This window comes from Peromyscus eremicus, chromosome 15, assembly GCF_949786415.1.
Source record: "Peromyscus eremicus chromosome 15, PerEre_H2_v1, whole genome shotgun sequence".
Classification (NCBI taxonomy): domain Eukaryota; kingdom Metazoa; phylum Chordata; class Mammalia; order Rodentia; family Cricetidae; genus Peromyscus; species Peromyscus eremicus.
In genome coordinates this window covers 38,728,708-38,754,708 of record NC_081431.1, presented here as the reverse complement: position 1 = coordinate 38,754,708, position 26,001 = coordinate 38,728,708, and the positions used below count along the sequence as shown (strand labels likewise).

The following is a 26,001-nucleotide window of genomic DNA, read 5'->3' as shown; positions in this document are numbered from 1 at the left end:
CTCAGTGCATAAAATGAAGAGAAACAGACACACTATAAAATCTGCATTGCAAAGATGAAGAGAAGTTTTACTGGAAACATAACAGAAAACCACTGCTCTCAGGTTATCACTCCCCTAGTTCATTTCACAGTCAAATTTCTGGTTGACGGGAGGCTTCTGTTCACTACTTCCATTTTCTTTCATCAACACTGCAACTTATCACTAACTGTGGTACTTGAACTGTTCTTAATAAACTATTCAAACTTCTGACTGTCAAATTCATAAATTGCTTTTTCCTCTGTAAAAGCACCAGGCTTACTGATCTTTTCTTTTTAGACAAGGTCTCATGTAGCCCATACTGGCATTATACTAAATATGTAGCCAAGGGTGACCTTGGATTGCTTGTCTACATGACTGCATCCAAAGTACTGGGCCTATCAGCAGGAGCCTCCACAGTTGGTCTTATGTGGTGCTAGGGACTGAGCCAGAGTCTTGTGCCATGTTAGGCAAACTGTACCAGGTCATCTATAGTCCTGTACCTTCTTTAAAAGTTCTACTTGCTTTAAAATAAATAAATAGATAAGTAAGTAGATGGATGGATGGATAGAGACATAGATAGATAATGTTGATACTCTGAATGAAAGATACTTAAGGACTTTATATTATTCCTGCTACATTTCTGAATGCCTGGAATTATATCAAAATTAAATACCAAATAAAACCTCTCTTTTCTTATATTCCATGATTCTATTCTTAATACTTTTCTTTCTACTTTCAAAGCTAAATTTTCCTTTATTTATTTCACTTGCTTTTCATTTTTGTCTTTCCTTAAAATCCTGCCATTATCTATGGTGAATTTGGGAAATGCAAGTGTACATGGTCCCCACCTGGACTACAATCAAACACAGTAACTAGTCTTCATCAAGATGTGAGAGAATTTTACATTTCTGGTGGGAAAGTACTGAGGCTTTGGAAAATAGTTTGGCAATTCTTGGAAAAAGTTTCAGTCTTTCAAAAACAAAACAAAACAAAACCATGTATCACACAGTCCAGTAATTCCTAAATATATACTCATGAAACATGAAAACACAATCCATACAAAAACTGGAACATTAATGTTCACAGCAGAATTACTCATGATACCCCCAAAGTAGAGACAACCCAAATGGCTATAAACTGACAAATAAAATGCAATATAAGCGTGCACTAGAACATGATTTGATGATATAAATATAGTAGTGATATACACTATAACATAGGTAAGCCCTAGAAACACATGAAGTAAAAACAGTCACAAGAAACCTAAATGGTCTGGGAAAACTTTCAAACATGTGGATAGCTCAGTTGGGTGCAAACTTCAGAAAAATCACCCTGGTTATCACATGGCTGAATAAGAACCTCTTAACAATCCACTGTAGTAACCCAACAGCCGAAATGAAGTATCAGTGAAGGTAACTCTCAGTAAAGGTTAACAAGGAAACACATGGTTTCAGAAGTACTAAGTAATCAGTATCTGTTGTGCTTATCACACATTACTTTTCAAGTTTTTAGTTCCTTTTCTTAGTTAAGGCTTTATTATACTTGATGATGTAGTTATTATTGTATCACTAGAAATGCTAGGAAGGAGCCTGTAAAATCCATTCAGAGAACTAAACAATAACTGAGAAATACAGACATTAATACTGTGCCAGTACAAATGGCAAACTATAAAGTATTATTCATAATATTAGTATATATAGTAACAGATAGGAATAGAGGAGTTCATGGTGAAACAAGCTTGCAATCCCAATTATAGCTACTCAAGAGCAACATAGTGAGACCACAATCTCAAAGGGGAAGGAAAATGAAGAGAGGGGGAGGGAAAGAGAGAAAGATAAGGAAGAAGAGAGCAGGAAACAGTGGGAGGAGGGGAAGAGAAGATAAGAAAAGAAAAAAGGATGTCAGTATAGAAATGTCCAATAAACCCAGGCTTCAGAACCAGATAAATCAAGGCTCAAATCCTTAATGTGTCACCACCTATGTGTGTGTACAGTCGTGTGTCTAAGTGTATGTAGAAGTGTTTTGTGAGTGTGTAGACACTCAGGCAAGAAGAGCACAGGGGTAGGGTGTGGGTGCTAGGATCTAAACTCCAGTCATCATGACTGTGCATCAAGCCCTCTTAACCACTGAGTGATCTCTATAGCCCCTTAGTTGAACTCATAATGTCTCCAGGGAACTCGGTTCCCTTCTTCAATCTAATCATATTATTGTCTGACTTGAAAGATTTCTCTGAATATTGTATTTAGAAGAAACAACCTATGCAATGTTTCTATTACTATACTCTCAAGGAATAGTAGCTGCATTATTATCTGGACAAATAGTTTGTACATTAGCTAATCAAAAGGGGAGGCTGGCACTTTGAAAGCCAGACATCATTCAGTTTACAGAAATAAAATTAAGAAGGAAAAAGCAATGTTTAGATCACTTATCAGAGTCCACCAAATTGTACTGATACAAACTTTCTTCACCTTCGATCATGATTCTTGTACCTTGAAGACTGAGAATAACTATCATATGAAGGGGAATACTTCTGACGCTTTGAGTCCAGAGCTCCTTCCTTACTCTGAGAGAGTGAAACAGACTGACTTATCCTAAAAACAAAACAAAACAAGACCTGATTAAATATTAGGTCTCAGTAGAATAAAGATTTTAAATACTGTTTAACAGTAATGAGATAAAATGTTGAATGCATAAAAATTACAAAGTAAGCCCGGCATTGGTGGCGCACGCCTTTAATCCCAGCACTCGGGAGGCAGAGGCAGGCGGATCTCTGTGAGTTCGAGGCCAGCCTGGTCTCCAAAGCAAGTTCCAGGAAAGGCGCAAAGCAACACAGGGAAACCTTGTCTCGAAAAACCAAAAAGAAAAAAAAAATTACAAAGTAAGTGTTAGAAAGTATTTTAGAATTCAAACATAGAAAAGGTCATATAACATAGAAAGAACATCTTCTTTATTCACTCCTAGTCTCTATGAATTAGACACTGTCAAAACATTATTTAAGAAAAAAACCCACAAAGCAAGCCAGGTGATGGTGGCCACACCTTTAATCCCAGCACTTGAGAGACAGAGGCAGGCGGATCTCTGAGTTCAAGGTCAGCCTGGTCTACAGAGTGAGTTCCAGGACAGCCAGGCATACACAGAGAAACCCTGTCTCAAAAAACCAAACCAAAACAACAACAACAACAACAAAAGAACCTATAAAGCTTGGAGTAATGGCTCACATTTGTAGGCTCAGCACGTAAGAGGACAAAACCAAAGGACTGCCACAAGTTCAAGGCAGCATGGGCTACACAGTGAGTTCTAGGCCAGATGGACTTCCAGCGTGAGACCTTGAAGTGAAAAGAAAAAAACCAAAACAAAACAAAACAAAAAACCAAAAACTGCCCCAAGAAAAACCACATACACCCACAATATAACTGGGCACGGTGAAATACACCTTTATTTAATTCCAACACTTGGGAGACTGGTCTCTTTGAGTTTGAGGCCAGCCCAGTCTACACAGTAAGTTCCAGGCTAGCCAGGGCTACCAAATAAGACACTGTCTTAAAAACTTTTTAAATGACTTTTCATTGTTTCTAGAGTAAAGTCCAAAATTCTAACATCTGCAACCCTGATTAGCTTCCAAATGAGAGGTTCTCTCAGTAGACTACTCATCAACTAACCTAGTGACTCCACAGCTGACCTCCACCCTACCATACATCCAAGAACCTACCTACAAAGTAAAATAAGAAGTCAAGGAGTCCAAACCCTTAAAATCTCGTAACTATGTCTTTCTCAGTGAGATATTAGTAAATTCAAAGTTAAATTATAGACTAACCTCTATGTATCTTATATGGCCTACCCCTTTCAAATAGGCTTACAAGACACCACATCACCCATTACAGAAGTACTAATAAACTTTCATGACCACACTAATAATTGTTTTCTTTATTAGCTCTTTAGTACTTTACATTATTATATTTATACTTACTACCAAATTAACCCACATTAGCACAATAGATGCCCAAAAAGTCGAAACAATCTGAAAAATTCTACCTGCTGGGTTTTTTTTTATTTTTTATTTTATTTTATTATTATTTTTTTTTTTTTGGTTTCTTTGAGACAGGGTTTCTCTGTATAGCAGCCTTAACTGTCCTGGAACTGCTCTGTAGATCAGGCTGCTCGAACTCGCAAAGATTACCCTGCCTCTGCCTCCCGAGTGCCGGGATTAAAGGCGTGTGCCACTGCGCCCGGCCCTGCTGTTTTCTTCACCCTCACTGCTCTACCTTCCCTTCATATCCTCTATATAACAGATGAAACTAACAAGCCCATCCTAACAGTAAAACCTACAGGACACCAATGATACAGAAGCTATGAATATGCAGATTATGAAGACCTATTCTGACTCATACATAATCCCAACAACAGACCTTAAACCAATCCCATACCGTTTTTCTCTTTGTTCTCTTCTTCCACCACACTGGCCTTTTCTGTTTTCATTTCCCCTTAAATATGTTGTATTCCCTTTTCCTTCAAGGCTGTTAACCTGCCTATTTACCTCCTTTAGATCACTTATTCCTCATCCATTATAGCCCATAACAAGCCTTTAACACCTTCTCGGACCTCCTGGCCTCCCTACTATTTAAATTCCAACATTATGTACCTAAGTTTGTAAAGCATTCATTCACTTAACTGAATACTTGCCAAAAGTTTCTCTTCCCACTGGACTGTATGCCCATAATTGTATTCTCAATACCCTAAATGGTGCATAGGATATAAAAGATACCTCATTACATATTGATGAATGGCTGAATACTTACCTATCTGTTTCAGCTTTGGTCCTCAGTTGTTTCATAAAGTCTGGAAGATGCTGCCGCTGGTGGTCATACAGTGCTGTTAGGGGAACTCCAGAAGCACCAATGGCATCTGAGATTTGTGTTCGAGTTAGTTCTGCTATCTGAATGTGAACACACAAAACAGCACGATTAGACTTTAGAAGGTAGTATCAGAGGAGACCTGAAAAGCAGCACAATGCTCTGGAAAAATCACTGAACTGGGGCTGGCAAGATGTCCTCAGACAATGGCTGCCAAACCTGAGGACCTGAGTTCGATCTCCTGGTGGCAGGAGAGAAGCATCTCCTTCAAGCTATCCTCTAACCTCCACACTTGAACTCACCTGCCCCTGCCACATAAATAAACAAACAAATAAACGAATGTAATTTTTAAAAAGATCACTGAATTGAAATCCAGTAATCAAGCCTCTGACTGATAAACTATTATGAACAAGTCATTTAGTCTCTTCAAGTCACAACAGGTTCATCCTGGGAAAACGAACTGAAGGTCTGGGAAGGAGTTAGTCAGGCAGTTAGGAACACTAGTTACTCTTACAGAGAACTGGCTCAGTCCCCAGCACACACAAGGAGCCTCATAACCATCTGTAACTCTAGTTCCAGGGGGTCAGATGTCCTCTACTAGCCCCCACAGGCACCAGCCATGCACAAGGTAAAGTAACAAACATGCAGGCATTCGCACACACACATAAGTAAAAATAAATAAATCTTCAGTAAACTAAAAATTAGTCTTCCCTTGAGAATAAATCCAATTCCTGCTTACTTTCTAAATATTTTGTAACACGAAGTACATTTGTCTATCCCTTATGCCCTCATTGTAACTGTTACACATATTATTTATTTGGTAATTTTTCAATTACAGCTTTAAGTTATTCCTTCATCTGATGACTTAAAGTATTTTTTTTTTTTTTTTTAAGTTTTTTTCAAGACAGGGTTTCTCTGTGTAAGCTTGGCGCCTGTCCTGGATCTTGCTCTATACACCAGGCTGGCCTCGAACTCACAGAGATCCGCCTGCCTCTGCCTCCCGAGTGCTGGGATTAAAGGCGTGCGCCACCATCGCCCAGTTAATGTTTTCTACTAAGTTAAATTTTCTTAAGAGGGGCTAGAGAGGTGTTATAGTGTTTAAGAGTGCATACTGACCTTGTAGGGGTCCCAAGTTCAGTTTCCAGCACCTACTTTTTGGTTTATAACCATGTATAATGCCAGTTCCAGGAGATCCAAGAATCTCTTCTCACTCTAGAGGCACCCACATGCACACACCCACAGAGACATGCACATATACACTTTTTTGTTGTTGTTGTTTTGTTTTGTTTTTCAAGACAGGGTTTCTCTGTGTAGCCCTGGCTGTCCTAGAACTCACTCTGTAGACCAGGCTGGCCTCAAACACACAGAGATCCATCTGCCTCTGCCTCCAAGTATTGGGATTAACGGTGTGTACTACCAAGCCTAGTACATAGATTTTTTTTTAAAAAAAAAATTATTTATTCTATGTGTTTTTTACCATCATGTATCTTGATCCCATTCATTTCCCTGTCTCTTCAAATCTACCCTCTGCCCCAACACTCCCCTAAATAAAACAAAATTTAAAAGGAAAAAGGAAAAGAATAAAAAAGGGAAAAAATTAAAAATCTTGTCATGGAAGCTGCAGTGTAACACAGTAAGTCACGCCATAAACCCCTTTGTCCATACATTTTGCAGGTGTTCACTGCAAACAGTCACGGGTCTGGTTCGAGCCCTTTGGTTTCTGCAACATTATCTATGCTGGGTCCTCACTAGGACTCTTCCGGTTGTTGCCCTGCAGCTGTGAGTCGGCGGGTCAGGTTCCTTCACGTGTTCCAGCAGATCATAGATGGGATGGATATTGAGACAGGCCAAGTTATAACCCTGAGTCTGGGTCTGGGCCTGGGCAGCTGTAGGGTTGGTCTGCCAGATAGGAAATGGGGACAGCTTTCCCATGGCTTACAACTTCGGGATTGGCTCACCCACACCTCCAACAACAGGGTTGGGTTTATTGTGCTGCCCAGGTAAAGTGCAGGGCCTGTTCTCTGGCTCTTGTGACCTCAGGGCCGGCTTTCCCATCTGCCTCAGGTGTTGGTGGGTGGGGTCATCTTTCCCAGTCCATGCTGCCATGGGATAGATGAGAAATGGGGATAGCTCTCTCATGTTCACAAATTCAGGGCTGGCTTGCCCACACCTCAGCTAACAGGGTTGGCTCTACTGTGCTGCCCTGGAGAGGTTCAGGGCCTGCCCTCCCGAGTGTTGCAGCTTGTGTAGGATAGGGACAGCTCTCCCCTACTCATGTTACCTCAAGGTCAACTCTCCAACCTGTCTTAGGTGTTGATCTGTTGGGGCAGGGGAAAGGCAACTCTCCCCAGCCCATGCTGCCCCCTTGTGGCAGTGAGGGGTGGGGGCTAGGTCTCCCATGCTCATGTTCTCAGGGTTGGCTCACATCCAGCACGTAGATTTTTAAAAAATAAAAATCTTTTAAAATTTTTGCTTAAGAAAGGAGACTAACTTTATATATATATATATATATATATATATATATATATATATATATATATTTTTTTTTTGGTATATCCTACATGATTCATAGGTTCATAGTTTTTGTCTGTTTTTTCCAAGACAGGGCTTCTTTCTGAGGCCCTGACTGTCCTGGAACTCACTCTGTAGAACAGGCTGTCCTCAAATTCAAGAGACCCATCTGCCTCTGCATCCTGAGTGCTGGGATTAAAGGCGTGTGCTGCCACCACCTGGCACATAGATTTTTTTTTTTTATGGCAGTTATTTCACAAATACTTCTAATTTTCATAACAGCTAAAAAAAAAATCAAACTCTATCCATAGATTAAAATAACCTTTTTATAGAGAAAGAAATAAAATTATTTCTGGCTTTACCACCGGTATGGCAAAAGAAAAGACACTGAAGGGCTAGAGAGATGGTTCAGAGGTTAAGAGCACTGGCTGCTTACTCTTCCAGAGGACCTGGGTTCAATTCCCAGCACCCACACGGTAGCTCACAACTGTCTGTAACTCCAGTTCTAGGGAATTTAATGCCCTTTTCTGGCCTCCATGGGCACCATGTGGTAGACAAATATACATGTAGGCAAAACACCCATACACACAAAATATTTTTAAAAGATGATGACTAATCTCACTATGGGTAAAAACATATAATCCAAGAGAGTGGCTTACACCTCTCTCTCTGGCACACGGGAGATAGAGGAAGGAGAATCAGGAGTTCAAGGTCATTCTTGGCTACATAACATTCTTGAGGCCAGTCCAGACTTCATGAGGTACTGCCTTAAAAATGAAAATAAAGACACATAGTCATGAAGTTCACCTGAGGCCAAGATTGGGGACTAAAAAAGAGGCATGAAGGAATGGAGTGATAGGAATATTCTATTTCTGACTGTGATAGTATTTTAGAGAGGTATATACTCTGTACTCAACAGAAGGTAGAAATTTAGAGTTCTCTATCTCTGTTTTACCTCTCTAACATTCACATGTACAATACATTATCAATGTACAGATCAACCCTATTTTAATAAGTCAAAGTATGCATCTTTTAAGTGTTAGACACCCATTACTGGCAAGATCTAAGTTATTCGGAATGACTTAGAAGAAGAGGGCTCCAGTGTCTCACCTCACAGATCTGCCGAGCTGCGTCTGTGGTGAGGCGAGCAGTCTCTGTCTGCTGAGCTGCTATTTTACAAGTTGCGTCCTGGAGGACTTCCGTCACCTCTCTTTGTGATTTCACCACCTGCTGTAACGATTCTGCATGGACCTATAAATACAATGGGGGGAAAAGCTTAAGTTCTAGTCGTCTTTCCATGTAACTTAGTTTTAACTTATAATTTTGTTTCATGGACCACATACTTGATGAAAGACAGGCTTGACTGTAACCTGATTTCACAGTTGATGGGTCTGGGGGTGATTACTATGCACCATGGCTGCCACGTCTCTAAATTAGGACTGAGTCTTGACTGCTTATTTCAAAGGGTTGCTACATGACTCAAAGGTCATGAAATCATGACATATAAAGTACTAAAATATGATTTACAACCTTTCTTTTTTATTCTTATATACTTAAGTTCTACAGTGAAGTTTCTGAATACAAAATTTTAGGTTTAAAGAATCAATACCTGTACAAAATAAATTACCTGGGCTGTTTTGTTCCGGGTTTCTTCTAACTGTCTCTGGCACTCCAGGGCTTCTTGTTCAGCTTTTAGCTTCAATAAGGCCAAATCTCTTTCATGGCGCTGCTGTTGTGCCTTTAAATTAAAGTGATAAAATATGAATCCTGCAGCATTAAACTGTTTGATATAGTGGCTCCAGTTAATACATTCCTTTGTTTCCTATCTTCCCTCATTTCTTTCTTCTTCAAACACATCCTTCCTGGATCAAGCTGGCCTCGAACTAACAGGCAATCTGCCTCAGCTTACCGCACAGCTAGGACTGCAAAAGTGAACCACCACCCTAGCCTCACACTGCTGTTTCTACTACAATGATTTACCGCAAACAACTAGAGCCTAAAACAACTTTACTAAACTAGAGGTAGTAAACTCACAAGTCACCACACACTTTATCATTTACTCACAGGATGTGGTGGCCATTTACCATGTGTCACTATAGAAATACAGAAATTTTCCAAGATGTGCAAGATTAAGTAAGAATGAATACCAAAAGCAAAAACTATAGCATCTAATTCTTTGAAGGATTTTTTTTTAAGTTATATATATAAAACTAAAGATAAAGCTTCATTTCTCATCATTTTGACTTTGTCTCTAAAAGATCAATTTCATTTAAACTGTTGCCTCAGTGACAGTCTCCTTTTTACCAGGATGCTTTCTGGCACCATCATTTCATCCAGTGTTGGCTCTAAGTACATCTATGTCCCCTCTCTTCTGGAATAGTACTAAATAGCATGGTTCTCTATAGGTGGTTAGCTGTACATGAAGTTATAGAATGCTATGAACAGATTTGGGATTTCCAAAATTGTAACATAGCCTAGAAATAGTACAAAAGAAAAAAAAATTGTGTAAACGTGGGTATGCAAGTATGTGTACAAAACTGTTTAATATTTTTTTTTTAAGAGATTTTTTTTTTTTTTTAATTTTTATTATGTATACAGCAGTATGACTGCAGGCCAGAAGAGGGCACCAGATCTCATTTCAGATGGTTTTGAGCCACCATGTGGTTGCTGGGAATTGAACTCAGGACCTCTGGAAGAGCAGTCAGTGCTCTTAACCTCTGAGCCATCTCTCCAGCCCAACTGTTTAATATTTTAAAGGGAATTCAGGATTCCACCTTGACTAAGGAACAATAGCTATCCAGTGACTGTGAGTAGAAAGTCCCTAGCTTTTGTCAAACATGCCCTTGTGAAGCAGAAAGAGGGACTGTTGTTCTACTTTGTTAAGGATGACAGACTGGGTGTTGATTCCACATTCAAGGTCAGTGTGGTCTTTCCACTGCAATAAGGCCAATTATTAAATGTTAAACAATCTTAGAAAACAATATGGAAGTCTTTCACAAAGTTTCAGATGCTTATATCTGACCCAAGCAATAATAATCCTGGGTATTTACACAAGAAAGATAAAAACATGTTGTATATCAATCAACATGAAAATGGACGAGCAATTTAGGACCTACTTACTGATCACTGGATTATTACTAGGCAAAGATACAATGTCATGGATAAGTCTTAGATTTATATTGAATAAAATAAATACAACAGAGTTAGAAATAAACACATATATTAAGTTCTGGAAGAGATAAAAATAAACAATAGCATAAGAAAACAGAATGATTACTGCCTCTGAGAACTGAAAATGGCCATGGGTCCATTTCCTGGGACAATAGAAGTTTTCTACTATTAGATGGAAGAATCAAAACTACACTCCTAAACTCTGCACATTTTAGTGAATGTAAATAATACCTAAATAAAATAAAAATGGTACCCTAGAGCTTCCACAGAGAACATTGGTTAACTTCCGGATTTTACTTGCTAAGTGACGGTCCACACTATCCTCATTTTATAAAACATCTGGATCTCAGAAATGGTTTGTTTGTTTGGTTCAAATAAAGCATCAAAAAATCAAACAATGTTGGGGAAGCAAGATCATACAAGTAAAGAAGCTTGCTGCCAAGCCTGACAACCTGAATTCAATCCCCAAGACCAACAGGGCAGAAGTGACTTCCAAAAGTTGTCCTTTGACTGCCTCAAGCTATACTCACACAATAAGCAAATGAATTTAAAATTAATAATAAAACAACAACAAAAGACCACTACCACCACCACCAACAAAAACAAAACAAAACAAACAAACAAACAAAAAAAAACCCCAACCCAGACAAACCGTGTCATTTCTATCAGGAAAGAAAAAGAGAAGATGATTGCTTAATTTTCAGTCATCAAAACAGAGCATAAAACATGAAAAAGGAAGCATGTGAAAAAGAACAATCATGCTAGTGTTCTGCTACCCAATACTCTATTTTCAATTCTCTTTTGGTTTGGTTTGGTCTTTGAGGAAGGGTCTAGTTATACAGTGCCAGTTGATCCTCAACTCCTGACCCTCCTGACTCAGCTTCCCAAATGCTAAGATTGCAGGTATGCCCAACAAATCAGCTTCAGGCTTCTTTTTAGTAATCCGTATGGTAAGGTTTTTTTGGGGGGCGGGGGGAGATTTATAGGTACTGTACAGACTATTTGTATTCTACTTGGAAGTTTGAAATTTCTTTTCTTTTTCTTTCTTTTTTTATTTTATGTTTTGTTTTGTTTTGAGACAGTTTCTCTTTGTAGCCCTGGTTTTCCTGGAACTCACTCTATTGACCAGGGTGGCCTTTAATTTACAAAGAATCTTTCTTGCCTCTGCCTTCCCAGCGCTGGGATTAAAGACATGCACCATCATGCCTGGCCTGAAAGTTTATTTTCTTCAAACAAATAAAACTCATTAACAGTACTTCTAAACACAAAGCAAAGAGGAAACCACAGAAAAAAAGTTAAGAAAAGAAATTCAACTAATACCTTTATGATCTGAGCCAGAGATACACTCTCCTGCTGAGCGAGTGAAATGCCTCTAACTCGCTCCACATCTGACAGCTGACGCACTGACTCCTCAATGGCACTCAGGTAACTGAGTTCTGCGGCCATGCGATGCTGAAGGCCAGCAGGAGAGAAACGCTTAGAACCTGGGGGACAGAAGAATTGTTGAATCAAAAGGTTCATATGAATGACATCACAAGTTCTCATTTTATAAGCACGTAACAAATCTACCTTTCCCTTGAACTAAAGACGGTGACTTATTAATATATTGCATTTTAACAGTTACTTCTTTCCTTCTTTTGAGTGTGTATATATGCAAACATACATATTACATGTCTATAAACAGACGGAATATATTGTTTTGGAGATGAGTTTTGACTAATGCTGGCAACACAGGAAAAAGTGAACACTTGAATTTCTTATGCTTCTCTTTCTTTCTTTTTCTGGTTTTTTTTTTTTTTTTTTAGACAGGGTTTCTCTGTGTAGCTTTGCGCCTTTCCTAGAACTCACTCTGTAGCCCAGGCTGGCCTCAAACTCAGAGATCTGCCTGGCTCTGCCTCCCAAGTGCTGGGATTAAAGGCATGCGCCATCACCGCCTGGCTCTTATGTTTTTCAATACTTAATTCTCTACACAATTTTTGCTTAATATTTCAAAAAGTAATTACATAGACTTGAAGTAATATTTCCCTATCACTTATTTGGGAAAAAAAAGATTTCCAGGGGAAAAAAAGTAAATAGTATCTCATTTTTTTAATTTGATGTTATTCTTGGTACTTTCTTCTTCTCTTTTGAAATATGGTTTCATGTAACCCAGGCTGCCCTTCTAGCTCACTAGGTGGCCTAGGTGGCCTAGGATGACCTTGAACTTCTGCTTCTACCTTCCAAATGCTGAGATTAGAGGTAAGCACCACACATCTGATTTATGTGGTATCAGGGTTCAAACTCAGAGCCTAACACAGGCTAGGCCAGTACTCTACCAGCGGAGCTACACTCCAACCTTTGAGTTTCAAACTTTTACCTGCATGATCTACTTGCCTGGTGTTGGAGCCATCTCTGTTTTGTTCACATCAGTGAAAGCTGCAGTGGGCTTAAATCCAGCTGTAGTCGGAGGAACTATGGCTGAGGACTTAGATCTTTCTAAAGAAGTCCCGGGGAGGTCAAACTGTAACAATTTCTGAGAACTTGGAGATAGTGGAGAAGTTGGAGTCTTCTGAGATCTTCCTTTGTCCGATGAGTCACTACAAGTTTTTTTTTTTTTTGCATACAGACATTAGAGAAACTACTCCAAGTAGTAGTCAAACAAGAACAACAAACATTTTTTTCTTTACCAACATTATTTAGCTTTACTAGTTATGATGTAGGCATTCACTCAACGTAGTCACTGCTCTGACTGGATGTGTATGAATACTTCTCTAGTTGCTAGATACAGTGTTGAACAAGCTAGGTAAAACCCACCCTAAATAAAATAGTAAAGTAGGCTATTGACTAAACTAGTACTTAACAAATCACATATATCACAATTCATTCATTGCATTATGAAGCAAAATCTAAGATAGCCATTATACACCAATAAAAATATAACTATATGTAAAAACAATATAAACAAATATTAAAACATATCTCAAATAAATATCATTTTGTGTTCAAATTTTTTAAAAAGCCATGATTCTTTCACCATTTCCTGTTAAACCAAAGATCACAAAAAATTATTTTCATATTGTCACCTCCAAATACTTAATATATGTTTACTTATAAATACTTCCCCCTCCTTTTTGGTTTTGGTTTTTCAAGACAGGGTTTCTCTGTATAACAGTCCTAGCTGTCCTGGAACTAGCTCTGCAGACCAGGCTATCCTGGAACTCAGAGATCCACCTGCTTCTGCCTCCCAAGTGCTGGAATTAAAGGCGTGTGCCACCAATGCCTGGCTCCTAATTTTTAATACTATAACACTTTCTAAGCTTTTTCTTAAGTAACCTCACATAACTGATTGTAACAACTCTTAAGGCATTTAATTCAACACAAGAAAACCTATCATTCATGTTACCTTGCACTGAATATTTGTTTGTTGAATAAATTAAAAAACACTCTATAAAATATTTAGCACAATTAACATATTTCTAATATACTAAAATAAATTTGCTTTTAGCTTCTGGAAAAAAAAGTGATAGATTTCAAAGGCAGAAATTATGCCTGGCTTGAGTATTTGAACAAAAGTAATTTCAAGAAGCATTTACTGGCTTAGGAAGGTCTTTAACTAAAGACTTGGAGCGTGTAACAGTAGTGCCTCCCCATACACATGGGGGATATGTTCCAAGACTTCCAATGGATACCTGAAACCTTAGGCAGTACCAAAGCCCAATACACACTGTCTATACACACATTTAATACCTTTATTTTCTGTGTATGTGCCTGAGTGTGTGTCTGCATGATCTCTGCAGGAGCCTGAGGAAGCCAAAAGCCAGCACTGGATTCCCCAAAATTGGAGTTACAGGTGGTTGAGAGCTACCACATGGGTGCTGAGAACCAAACCCAGGTCCTCTGGAGAGCACTAAGTGCTGCTATCCGCTGAGCCATCTCTCCAACCTAACTTGGCCACCTTAATTTGGCACTTGGCACACACTGTGGCTGCAAGCTTTCCAGTCTGAGCCGCTGCAGTAAAACTAATGTGACTGTCTTTTACAATCCTCCCTGTCTCAGGGAGAAAGATTTATTCACTGTAGATCTTCATAACTTCAGCCTACAATCCTTTCCTTCCCTTTTGATGTCAAAACATTTACCTTTCACTTAAAGGAAGCACTTTATAAAGTCTCTGTAGCATATACAAATTAGCAAAATTTACTACCCTTCAGATTGGAATCCATTACTAACCAAAATAAGGTTTAAATGAACTCAAACATAACAACACTGCACAAAGGGATGAGTCACATGGAAGATGGGCCTGGGTGGTATGTGATTATTCAGAACAGTATTACTTTAAAGAAAGAAGTCATTTATTTCTACAACTTCCCATGTAATATTTTACAATGACAGCTGACCACAAATGAACCATGGAAAGCAGAACATTGTATAGAAGGAGACTACAGTCAACTCCATTTACAGTACCTAAAAGGAACTCTCATTTTAAATTTTATAACATCAAACATAAGGACTCTATTACTCACTGTATGTTTTTATAAGATGAATTATATTTGCCTTGCAGAGAAGATTCCCTTAGACTACCATTTCAAAAAGATAAGTTTTCAGCGTTTTTAAATAAGTTAAAAGGTTTTTGTTGTTGTTCTTGTTGTTGTTGTTGTTGTTGTACTCCTCTTTAACACAGCTCAAATGACTTTATCCACTGTGGATACACAGAGGAAGAGCCAGATACAGGCTACAATATGGAATACTTATTAAGCTTACTTGGATTTCATATTCTAGAAATGTTTAACTTTATAGATTTTGTCAAACTAAATGGTTAGAGCATCTTTTACAGAAGGGTAAGCGTTTATGAACCCTGAATTTAGTGACAAGGCAATTAAAATTTAATTTTAAATATAGCCAATGATGGTGTTGGTAATACAACATGAAAACATTAAAAATGCTCATCTATATGTAACAGAAAAAGGAAAAGCTTCTTTTAGAAAAATAAGATCAATTTGTGTCTCCAAAGCCATAGATTTTTGTTTTTATTTCTTTTATTTTTATTATGTTTATTTGTATGCGTATGTGCATGCACATGCACACTTATGTTGCAGAATATTGTTTTAACTGGGCAAAGATGTGTTACATTTGTTTATGCTGTGGAATATTACTTTAACTGTGTAAAGGTGTGTTTCATTTGTTTCTGCTGCCTTTGTTAATGATGTAAAGATGTGTTACATATTTATTTATGCTGCATTTGTTTAATTACTTAAAGATGTGTTGCATTTGTTTCAACTTGCCTGCCTAAGTCACCTGATTGGCCTAATAAAAAGCTGAATGGCCAAGAGCTAGGCAGGAGAAAGAAGGATAGGAGGGGCTGGTGGGCAGAGAGAATGAGTAGGGGAAGAAATCTAGGTGAAGAAGAAAAAAAAGGGAAGGAGGAGAAGAGAATGAAGGAGAAAGAGAGCAACATGCCTGAGAGCAGAAGCCAGGCAGCCTCCCTCCAGACACAAGAAGCAGTGAAAGTAAGATATGCAGAGGAAAAGAAAGGTAAAAAGGCCCAAGGCAAAAACATAAAGAGAGACAGATTAAAATAAGAGCTGGGATATGGCCGAGCATTCACAACTAATAAGAAGTCTTTGTATCTTGATTTGGGAGCTTGTTGGTGACAGAAAAGAAAAAGCCTGGTCCACACTTATGTACAGGTCAAAGCACAACTGCGAGAGTCAGTTGTCCCCTGTCACAGTCAGCTGTCCCTTTCTACCATGACGGACCTGAGGACTGAACTAAGATCCTCAGGCTTGGCAGCAGGCTTTACCTGCTAAGACAACTCACAAGCCCTAGATTTGATTTTTGTTTTTGTTTTTCTAGACAGAGTTTCTCTGAGTAGCCCTAGCTGCCTGGGAACTCACTATGTAGACCAGGCTGGCCTCAAACTCACAGAGATCTGTCTGCCTCTGCCTACCAAGTGCTGGGAATAAAGGTGTACTCTACTACCACTCAGCTAAGACTTGATTTTTAAAATGATCAAAACAATGCAGAGATATCATGTAGACAGATGAATAGTAACTGCACAGAAAGCTATTGACTAAAGCTTATTTGGAAGCAACAGGCTAAATGTATGTGATGGAGAAAAAAAGGCTGAGGGCCATCGAGACAGCAATATAGGTAAAAATTGCTTTCCACACAAGCCTAATATCTTGAATTCACTCTCTTAGCTCACATCTTTAAAAAGCAAAAATGTTGGATTCGGTGGCACACCACCTCTACAGTGAGATGACAGAGGCAGATGCAGTGGTACACCACCCCTACAGTGAGATGAGAGGCAGATGCAGTGGCACACCACCTCTACAGTAGGATGAGAGGCAGATGCAGTGGTACACCACCCCTACAGTAAGATGAGAGGCAGATGCAGTGGCACACCACCTCTACAGTGAGATGAGAGGCAGATGCAGTGGTACACCACCCCTACAGTAAGATGAGAGGCAGATGCAGTGGTACACCACCTCTACAGTGAGATGACAGAGGCAGATGCAGTGGTACACCACCCCTACAGTGAGATGACAGAGGCAGATGCAGTGGAACACCACCTCTACAGTGGGATGAGAGGCAGATGCAGTGGTACACCACCCCTACAGTAAGATGAGAGGCAGATGCAGTGGTACACCACCCCTACAGTGAGATGACAGAGGCAGATGCAGTGGAACACCACCTCTACAGTGGGATGAGAGGCAGATGCAGTGGTACACCACCCCTACAGTAAGATGAGAGGCAGATGCAGTGGTACACCACCCCTACAGTGAGATGACAGAGGCAGATGCAGTGGTACACCACCCCTACAGTGAGATGACAGAGGCAGATGCAGTGGTACACCACCCCTACAGTGAGATGAGAGGCAGATGCAGTGGTACACCACCCCTACAGTGAGATGACAGAGGCAGATGCAGTGGTACACCACCCCTACAGTAAGATGAGAGGCAGATGCAGTGGTACACCACCCCTACAGTGAGATGACAGAGGCAGATGCAGTGGCACACCACCTCTACAGTGAGATGACAGAAGCAGATGCAGTGGTACACCGCCCTTACAGTGGGATGAGAGGCAGATGCAGTGGTACACCACCCCTACAGTGAGATGAGAGGCAGATGCAGTGGTACACCACCTCTACAGTGGGATGAGAGGCAGATGCAGTGGTACACCACCCCTACAGTGAGATGAGAGGCAGATGCAGTGGTATACCACCTCTACAGTGGGATGAGAGGCAGATGCAGTGGTACACCACCCCTACAGTGAGATGAGAGGCAGATGCAGTGGTATACCACCTCTACAGTGGGATGAGAGGCAGAGACAAGAGAGTCACCTAGAATCTCAAGGGCTAGCTAACCTGGAGTTCAAAGTTATAACAGAAACAGCATGGCAGAAACAAGAGAGACTGCCTCAGTAAGGAGGGAGGAGAGAACTGACTCCTTTGAAAACTGTTCTCTTACCTACACACACACACAGGCAGTAAAGCCACAAATGCCCTCTTTCTCTCTCTCTCTCTCTCTCTCTCTCTCTCTCTCTCTCTCTCTCTCTCTCTCTCTCCCTCTCCCTCTCTCTCTCCCTCCCTCCCTCTCTCTCCCTCCCTCTCTCTCTCCCTCCCTCTCTCTCCCCCTCTCTCTCTCCCCCCTTCTCCCTCTCTCTCTCTCTCACACACACACACACACACAAAACTTTAAAGCATTTTTTAAAGAATGAAAAAAACAGTTATACAAATTTCATGATCAGTGTAAGAGTGACACTTGAGAGTATGTTTGAGTGGTCTTAACTGCACAAGAGAAAAACAGGAAGAAATAATTTCAACAATGAGATCAAATGGATACTAAGTAGTTGTGTTTAGAGTGAAAAAATATAGTTGAGAAACACAATTTGTAGAAATGAGATATTCTGTTGCGCTCCAATGGAAACACTCCAGTAGACTGGGGTCTTAAGCATTTCTCTATGGAGTAGCTAACCTCACGTACCCCAAGAAAGGCAAACGCTTTGACAAAAGACTGAACCAAGAACAGTATGACAATGACTTCAGGATAGAAAAATGGCTTGTGCTTGAGGCAAACAATTACTGGAGATGTTTTAACAGTTGCAATGAGAAATGACCACATGTTAAAACAAAGTCTACAGCTATGAACAAGGTTACAACATCCTTCAGAACATAAACAACTTTATACTAACTCAAACATGAACAGTGAAATGCCATGCTGAAATTTACCAAATTCACCAAATGTCAATATTGTAACTTCAGTGATATTCAAACCGCAGCATAAAGAATATATATACTGTTTTACCTCACAGAATGCCCAGAAAGTTCTTCCAAAGTGTTCTCCGTGTCTAGCATCTGCTCATAGTCTCTAACAGCAAGGTTGCTGCCAGTCCCAAGTTTCTTTCCTTGATGGGAACCACGTTCTGAGTCAGACTGTATTTTCTCCTCATCAATAAGTGAGCTCTGAGCATTTCCAGTGAATGAATCCAACCCTGGAAAGCAAGTTTTAGTAAGCAAATTTCCAACATTAGACTTACTGAGATAGCTGATAAAATTTTTTCAGTAATGAAAGTGCAGATCAGAGTATTTAAAAATTAGTTTATCTTTAAAACTTACTTTCCATATCTAAAACAAATTTTTCTGCCTCCATTTAAGAAAATGGGTGCTACGGTACATGACTGTAATTCCAGAGTCAGTTACTCTACTTATCTGAAGTACGTAGATTAGTTAGATTTATAGAAGCAGAGGCTATCAATGGCTGGGGAGGGAAGAGTGGATGCGTAGTGATGATGCTTGCAATGATACAAATGTAGACTTAATGTCACTGAACTATATTGCCTGAAAATGGTTTAAAGGACTGGTTTTTTTTGTTGTTGTTTTGTTTTGTTTTTTGTTTCAAGATGGCATCTTATGTGTGGGTACCCACAAAGATTCCAACTTGTGGTTTGTCTCCATTTTGACTCAAGGTCACAGAGTCAGCGTTTGTGTTGCTCTCCAAGGTTGTATGGCAGGATGTTTGGCCAAGGGAATGGTTGCCAGATGTCCTGCTCCTCAAAGCTAGGTAATGGGATATTTTGCCTAAGGACATGGTTACTAGATGTTTTGAGAATTAAGGAAGTGTTTACACTTGTCCTTACTTTGTACCTTAAACAATGGTGTCCTGAAAGAGGGGGAGGTCTTTTGCCTCTCCTCTTGCTGGTGTATAAAAAGCCCATGAGGAATAAACTTGAGGTGACTGTGGTACTGACCCAGAGCCCTCCCAATGCTAGCCTGTGTCTCTGTCATTTCTCTTATATAGCTCTACTATTTCTAAATCCTCACTCCTCTCCTCAAGGACTGTTGGAGAGTTGGGCTAGTGCCCAACACTTGCGTAGCCCATGCTGTCTTCTGTCTCACTATATAGCTGAGGAAGACCTTGAACTTCTGATCTTCCTGTCTTTACCTCTTCAGTACTTGGATTACAGGAATGCACCATCACATCACATATTATGTAATGTGGGGATCAAACCCAGGGGTTTGTATATTTTAGGCAAAGACACATACTCTACCGAGTCACTTCCCCAGCTTGATTTTAGTGTGTATTATTATCATTATTATTTTTTTTCTGAGACAGAATCTATGTAGCCCTAGCTGTCCTGGAACACACTATACAGACCAGGATGGCCTTGAACTCACAAAAATCCATCTACCTCTGCCTCAGGAGTGCAAGGATTAAAAGCATGCCCCAACACACCCAGCTGAGTGTATTATTTTACCACAATGAAATTGTAAAATGTTAGCAGTGGTCATCTTTATACATAGAAATTATAGGCAATTAAAACTTTTTCAAATATAGTTTCCTATATTGACCAGTTAGTTTCTTCTTGGATTCCTATTCTACTTCACATTGTTTAACTCAATAAACATAGTTTATCTTTTCAATTAGGAAAAAAAATTTATAAAAGAAAGAAAAATCGCTCACAAGCTTGAAACCATTTTGTGAGCTGAAGAGGCTTTTGCATGATCATTGTATCTCTCTCTCTAGTTAAAGGTCTATAGAACAAATATGGGGCTGGAGAGATCACTCACTGGGTAAAGGGCTTGCTGCCCAACCATGAAGACCCAAGTTGGGGTCCCCAGAACCCACGTAAAACCAAGCATGCTAGCATATATCTGTAATCCGAGCATGTAAACAGTGAGATGTAGAAGAGAATCCTCAGAAGCCATGGGCCAGCTAGCTTGCTGTACTCACTGTCAAACTTCAAGAGACTTTGTAATTTCTCGTGCTCTACAAAATCACCATAGGAACTCTTGTCTGCCTTACTGATGAGGACCACATTTGATGATGCTTAGACATGTACATGATATACTACCAAGTATCTGTTTGTTTGTTTGAACACAGTTGCAAAGCATTATTATTCGCATTTGTTTTTAAAATAGGGGTGTGTGTGGCTTCATGTATATATTGGAAAAAGTCATCAAAAATTACAATAGTAGTTACCTCTGAATAGAAGGATTAAGCATGACTTGTAATTCTTTTTTACTTTTATTTTATTTATTAGTGTGTGTGTGAGAGAGAATGTGCACACATACAAGAATGCCACAGTTCATATACAGAGGTCAGAGGACAACCCTGTGTCCTCTCTGTTCACCTTTCTATGGGTTCCAGGGATCAAACTCATGTGTCAGGATTGTACAGCAGGTACTTTTGCCCACTAAGCCATCTCCATATTTTGCTGGCCCTGATTTATATTTCTTGAATGAGTATCTGTAATTCTTAAACTTTTAATTATGTATTTCATTTGTATTAAAAGAATACAAAATGAATCCAGAAACGAAAAAAGTACAAAATGAAAGAATACAAAATATTTTTAAAAGTTTGACAAAAGGTATTATAATTACAAATGTGAAAGCTAGTTACATTATCATAAATAAATTCGTCTACTACTTATAGAATCAAACCATAACTTTAGGTCACTACCACAAAACCACTGAGAAGAGAAAAAGTCATCAAGCAGAATTCTACTTACATTCTATCTTTTCCTTTTTTCCTTTCTTTCCTTTAGAAGCAGATGAACGAGATGATACAGCAGACTGAGCCCCTGAGGAATGCTGAGAGGTAGCGTCCACAGAGGAAAGATCATAGACAGACTTTCTGCTGGAATGGTCCTCCTGGATGCCTAAGTTGCTACTAACAATTCTGTCAAGAAGAAAGCAACAGGGGTTAAAGACAAAACTATAAATCAAAGGTCACAAACTCTATTTCAAAGGAGCTCTGATTATCCCGAGCAGACGCCACAAGCAAAGCTTACCCTCTTGAGTTGAAAAAGCAACAACAAGCATTGTAACAAAGGCACACAAATTAAACAGTGGCAGACATGCGCAGCAAACAGTGTAATTATCTGATCCTTTTATCAATTTAAAAAAAAGGTTCTCTGTGGCTCAATTTACTACTCAGAAAAATTTCAGATGAGTTGTTTAATGACGTGAAACCAAATAAAGTAATGTTTCAGGCCTGGATATGTAGCTCAGTTGGCAATACCTGTCTAGCACGCATGAAGGCCTGGGTTTGGTCCACAGAAACCCCAAAAACTAGGGACGTGGAAACAGAAGTTCGAAGGACCAGAAGTTCAAGGCCAACTGAGCTACGTAAGTCCTATCTTAAAAAACAAACAAAAAAAAAAAAGGCAAAAACACAAGTACTTCAGACATGTATGAGAAAAAAAATAGGATGTTGACTATGGGAAAATAGGGAAAAGGGGCCAGCCAAAGAAACCCACCCTGGCCCTGAAACCAGACCTAATGAGAAAACCCACCCTGGATCTGAGACCTGAGCCAGTGAAAGAAACACTTTAGCCCTGAACCCAGAACCAAAGAAACATGCCCTGACTCTGAAACCAGTGCCAAAGAAACACACTTTGTCCTTAGAATCAGAACCAGTGAAAGAAATATGCCCTGGCCCTAAAATTAAAGCCAAAAGGCAAAAAAGGACCAGTGAAAGAAACACAGTTTAGTCCCGAAATCAGAGCCATCTCTGCCCCATCAATGAAACTAACCAATCCCTGAGCAGGAAAACCAACCAATCCCTGAGCCGAAAAATCTCCTCCTTGGAGAAACTCCACCCCTAAGAAGCCCTATATAAGCCCCTCTGCCTCTTCAGTTGTTGGCCGTGCTTTCCCACCCCAGCAAAGGCAGTCATCTCCTTAGCAAGTAAATCTTTCTCAAAAGAGTCTTGGGTGAAGATCTTCATTCTGCCAGTGCACAACATAAGAACCTTGCTGAGATATCCAGCAAGTGGGGAGAGGGGTGCCAAGCAAGGCGGAGCAGAAAAAACTAACAACTTTCTTTGGAGTCCAGGAGATTGCTACATTTAGCAGAGTGAAGTCCCTCCAGGACTGAGCTGTCCTATTGAGGCTCTAGGTAGAGCCTGGCTTCCCGACAGGTCAGGATACCTCTCCCTCCAGAGCTGTACCACTTGCTTACAAATGTGGCCTCAATTCTACTCAAATTAATACTTTTATACAGCATATTTGTTTTTCCTCTGATATGCTTAGAGAAAAATAATTTAATATATTCTACTTTAACAGTAAAATGCATCACATCATATTGATTGATATTAATCTCACCACAATTAAATCCTTAAAAACCTTAATTTAAAATTATGTGTGCTGTTTTCATGCACACCAGAAGAGGGAGTCAGATCCTACTGTAGATGGTTGTGAGCCGCCATGTGGGTGCGAGGAAAAACTCGGGATCCCTGGAAGAGCAGCCAGTACTCTTAACCGCTTAGAAATCTCTCCAGCCCCACCCACTGGGTTCAAACTTTAAACTATAATTTTCCTGTTATATTTTTATGGATATTCATTTCTACTACTCCAGCTAGTAGAAAATTAGTACAACTAATTTTTATAAGATTTAATAATTTTATGGAGGCTATATTTTATGAAACATAAAAAAAGATACCGGATAGGAAGAATTATAAATTTATATGGTAATAAAATTTGGGGAACAAAACTCTAGAAAACTCAAATTCATGGGGTTAGGGATTTAGCTCAGTGGTAGAGTGCTTGACTAGCGAGCGCAAGGCCCTGGGTTCGGTCCTCAGCTCTGAAAAAAAAAAAAAAAAGACAAAAAAAAACCAAACAAACAAACAAACAAACAAACCTCAAATTCATTTTGTGATTTTGTACAATTTAACTTCTGTTCTTCTGTTTCCTCTCTAAAACAGGTATTCTAAGAATACTATTTCCCAAATCAGGCTATTTTAAAAATGAGCTATATAGGCAAAGTCCCTGCATCCTTTCAGTGTCTTGCACATTAAGGGCCCAATAATCATCAGTTGTTATAATCTATCTTTTCAAAGCTTAGATGTTGAGTGTATATCAAAGTTTTAGATGTTTTCTTGATTTAAAAAAAAAATTATTACATAGGATCACAAAGTTAAATGTCTACCTGATTTTCCTCAACTAACATAGAAAACAAATTTTTATACTTCTTATATTAGTATGTTGCAAGACTGTTTCCCAATGCTATCCCCTGTGAGGAATTCACAGATTGATTTATAATCTGTATTAGGCCGGGCGGTGGTGGCACACGCCTTTAATCCCAGCACTCGGGAGGCAGAGGCAGGCGGATCTCTGTGAGTTTGAAGCCAGCCTGGGCTACCAAGTGAGTTCCAGGAAAAGGCGCAAAGCTATACAGAGAAACCCTGTCTCAAAAAACAAAAAAAAACAAAAAACAAAAAACAAAAAAAAAAATCTGTATTAGGTCCTGTTTAAGTATTCTATGTTCCATTCATCATGTGTGGTGGCACAAGCAGTTGACCCCAACACACTTGAGAACTGGAGGAAGGAGGATAAAAAGTTCAGGGTCATCCTTGGCTACATGAGACACTAATCTCAACAAAGAAAAGACAGACGTCTATTTCTCTGAACATCTGTTCTACTACTTTCCCATTATGCACAAATACAACTCAGGGAGTCTGTGTCGAGAGTCTGTGGTCTACAGCCTACAGCCTTTATATATGTCAGTCAACAAGCAAGATGTGACTTACATTCTGACCAGAGTCCTCATTTATACACTTTTTTCTACTCAAAACTTTATTCCATATTTACTATCAAACTCTTACTGAGATTCGAGAGTTGACTTTTTTTCGGTCAGCGTCCCACTTCCTGGAGAGGAGACAAAATCATCTTCATAGGAAATACTGCTGAGTGGGGTTGTGGTGGCATTGAGGGGCCGTGATATTCCTCTGTCTTCAAACGCTACCAAAAGAAATCATTGTGGTACGTACGGTTAAAAACAAATTAAATTTAAAACTATAAACAAAGCATTCTCCAGCATGAAGTTATTAACATAAAAAAGGACAGCTTCATTTGCTTTCACAGTTCATCTTTTCAGCTTGCTTTTTGTTGTTGTTGTTATTATTTTTCAAGACAGGATTTCCCTGTGTCCTGGAATTGCTCTGTAGACAGGCTGGCCTGAAATTCACACAGATCTGCCTGCCTCTGCCTCCTGAGTGCTGGGATTAAAGGCCTGCGCCACCACCGCCCTACGGTCTTCACTTCTTTTTAGTTTAGGAAAATTTTGAAAATAAATAAGCATAATAAAACAACTATATCCATTACTAGCTTTAAGAACCATCAATACAAAAGCAAGCTAGTTTCAATTAAACAATCTATTTCTCTCTTCTACTGTGATCCTATAGATTATTTTGAAGCAAATCCCAAATAACATATTTCATCTCCAAATATTTCAATATAACTATAAAATTATAATGAAGATCTAATACAAGAATTTAAGAATGAAACCAATTTTCTTATTAAGAAATATGAATGTCAAGATGTAGAGATAACTCAGCAGTTAAGAACACTGACACTCTTCCAGAGGACCTGGGTTCCATTCTCAGCACCCACGGGGCGGCTCACTATCATCCGTAACTCCAGTTCCAGGGGATTCAACACTCTCTTCTGGCCCTGCTGGCACCAGGCACACACAAGACATACATTCAGGCAAACCATCAATATACATAAAATAATACTAAATAAAAATATTGATTTAAGCACTTTGCTTTCATCAAAAGAAACTGAAAGAGCATTAGAATCAGAAGGAATGTAAAGTGACAGCTGTCCTTGCTTGCTTGCTGTGATAAATACCATAAGCAGAAACAGCCTGGAGAGGAAAGGATTTACTTTACCTATACTTCCAGGTCATAATCCACAATTGAAGGACATCGGGAGGAACTCAAGCAGGAGCAGAGGCAAGAACCACAGAGGAAGGCTGCTTACTGGCTTGCTCCACTGCTTACAGGTTCAAGTTCAGCTAGTTTTAATTTTTAACACAGCCTAGGCCCACCTACATAGGGATAGTGCCACCCACAGTGGGCTGGACCTTTCTACATGAACCAAAAAAACAAGACAATGCTCCACAGACACGCCCACAGGTCAGTCTGATCTCGGCAAATCCTTGAGAGAGGTTCTCTCTTCCCAGGTGACT

General features: G+C 39.5%; 1 protein-coding gene across 1 annotated transcript in view; it reads right to left on the bottom strand.

The window, feature by feature from the left end:
- Window positions 1–26,001, bottom strand: part of Cep350 (centrosomal protein 350) — a 153,832-nt gene that overhangs the window by 68,165 nt on the left and 59,666 nt on the right. Inside the window, exons 13-21 of the mRNA XM_059280711.1 lie at window positions 24,635–24,770; window positions 21,537–21,706; window positions 18,833–19,019; window positions 12,924–13,126; window positions 11,871–12,034; window positions 9,007–9,117; window positions 8,490–8,630; window positions 4,815–4,951; window positions 2,487–2,609 (exon numbers count right to left, since the gene is read on the bottom strand). Of these exons, the coding sequence (XP_059136694.1) occupies window positions 2,487–2,609; window positions 4,815–4,951; window positions 8,490–8,630; window positions 9,007–9,117; window positions 11,871–12,034; window positions 12,924–13,126; window positions 18,833–19,019; window positions 21,537–21,706; window positions 24,635–24,770 (1,372 nt within the window). The remainder of the gene's footprint in view (window positions 1–2,486; window positions 2,610–4,814; window positions 4,952–8,489; window positions 8,631–9,006; window positions 9,118–11,870; window positions 12,035–12,923; window positions 13,127–18,832; window positions 19,020–21,536; window positions 21,707–24,634; window positions 24,771–26,001) is intronic.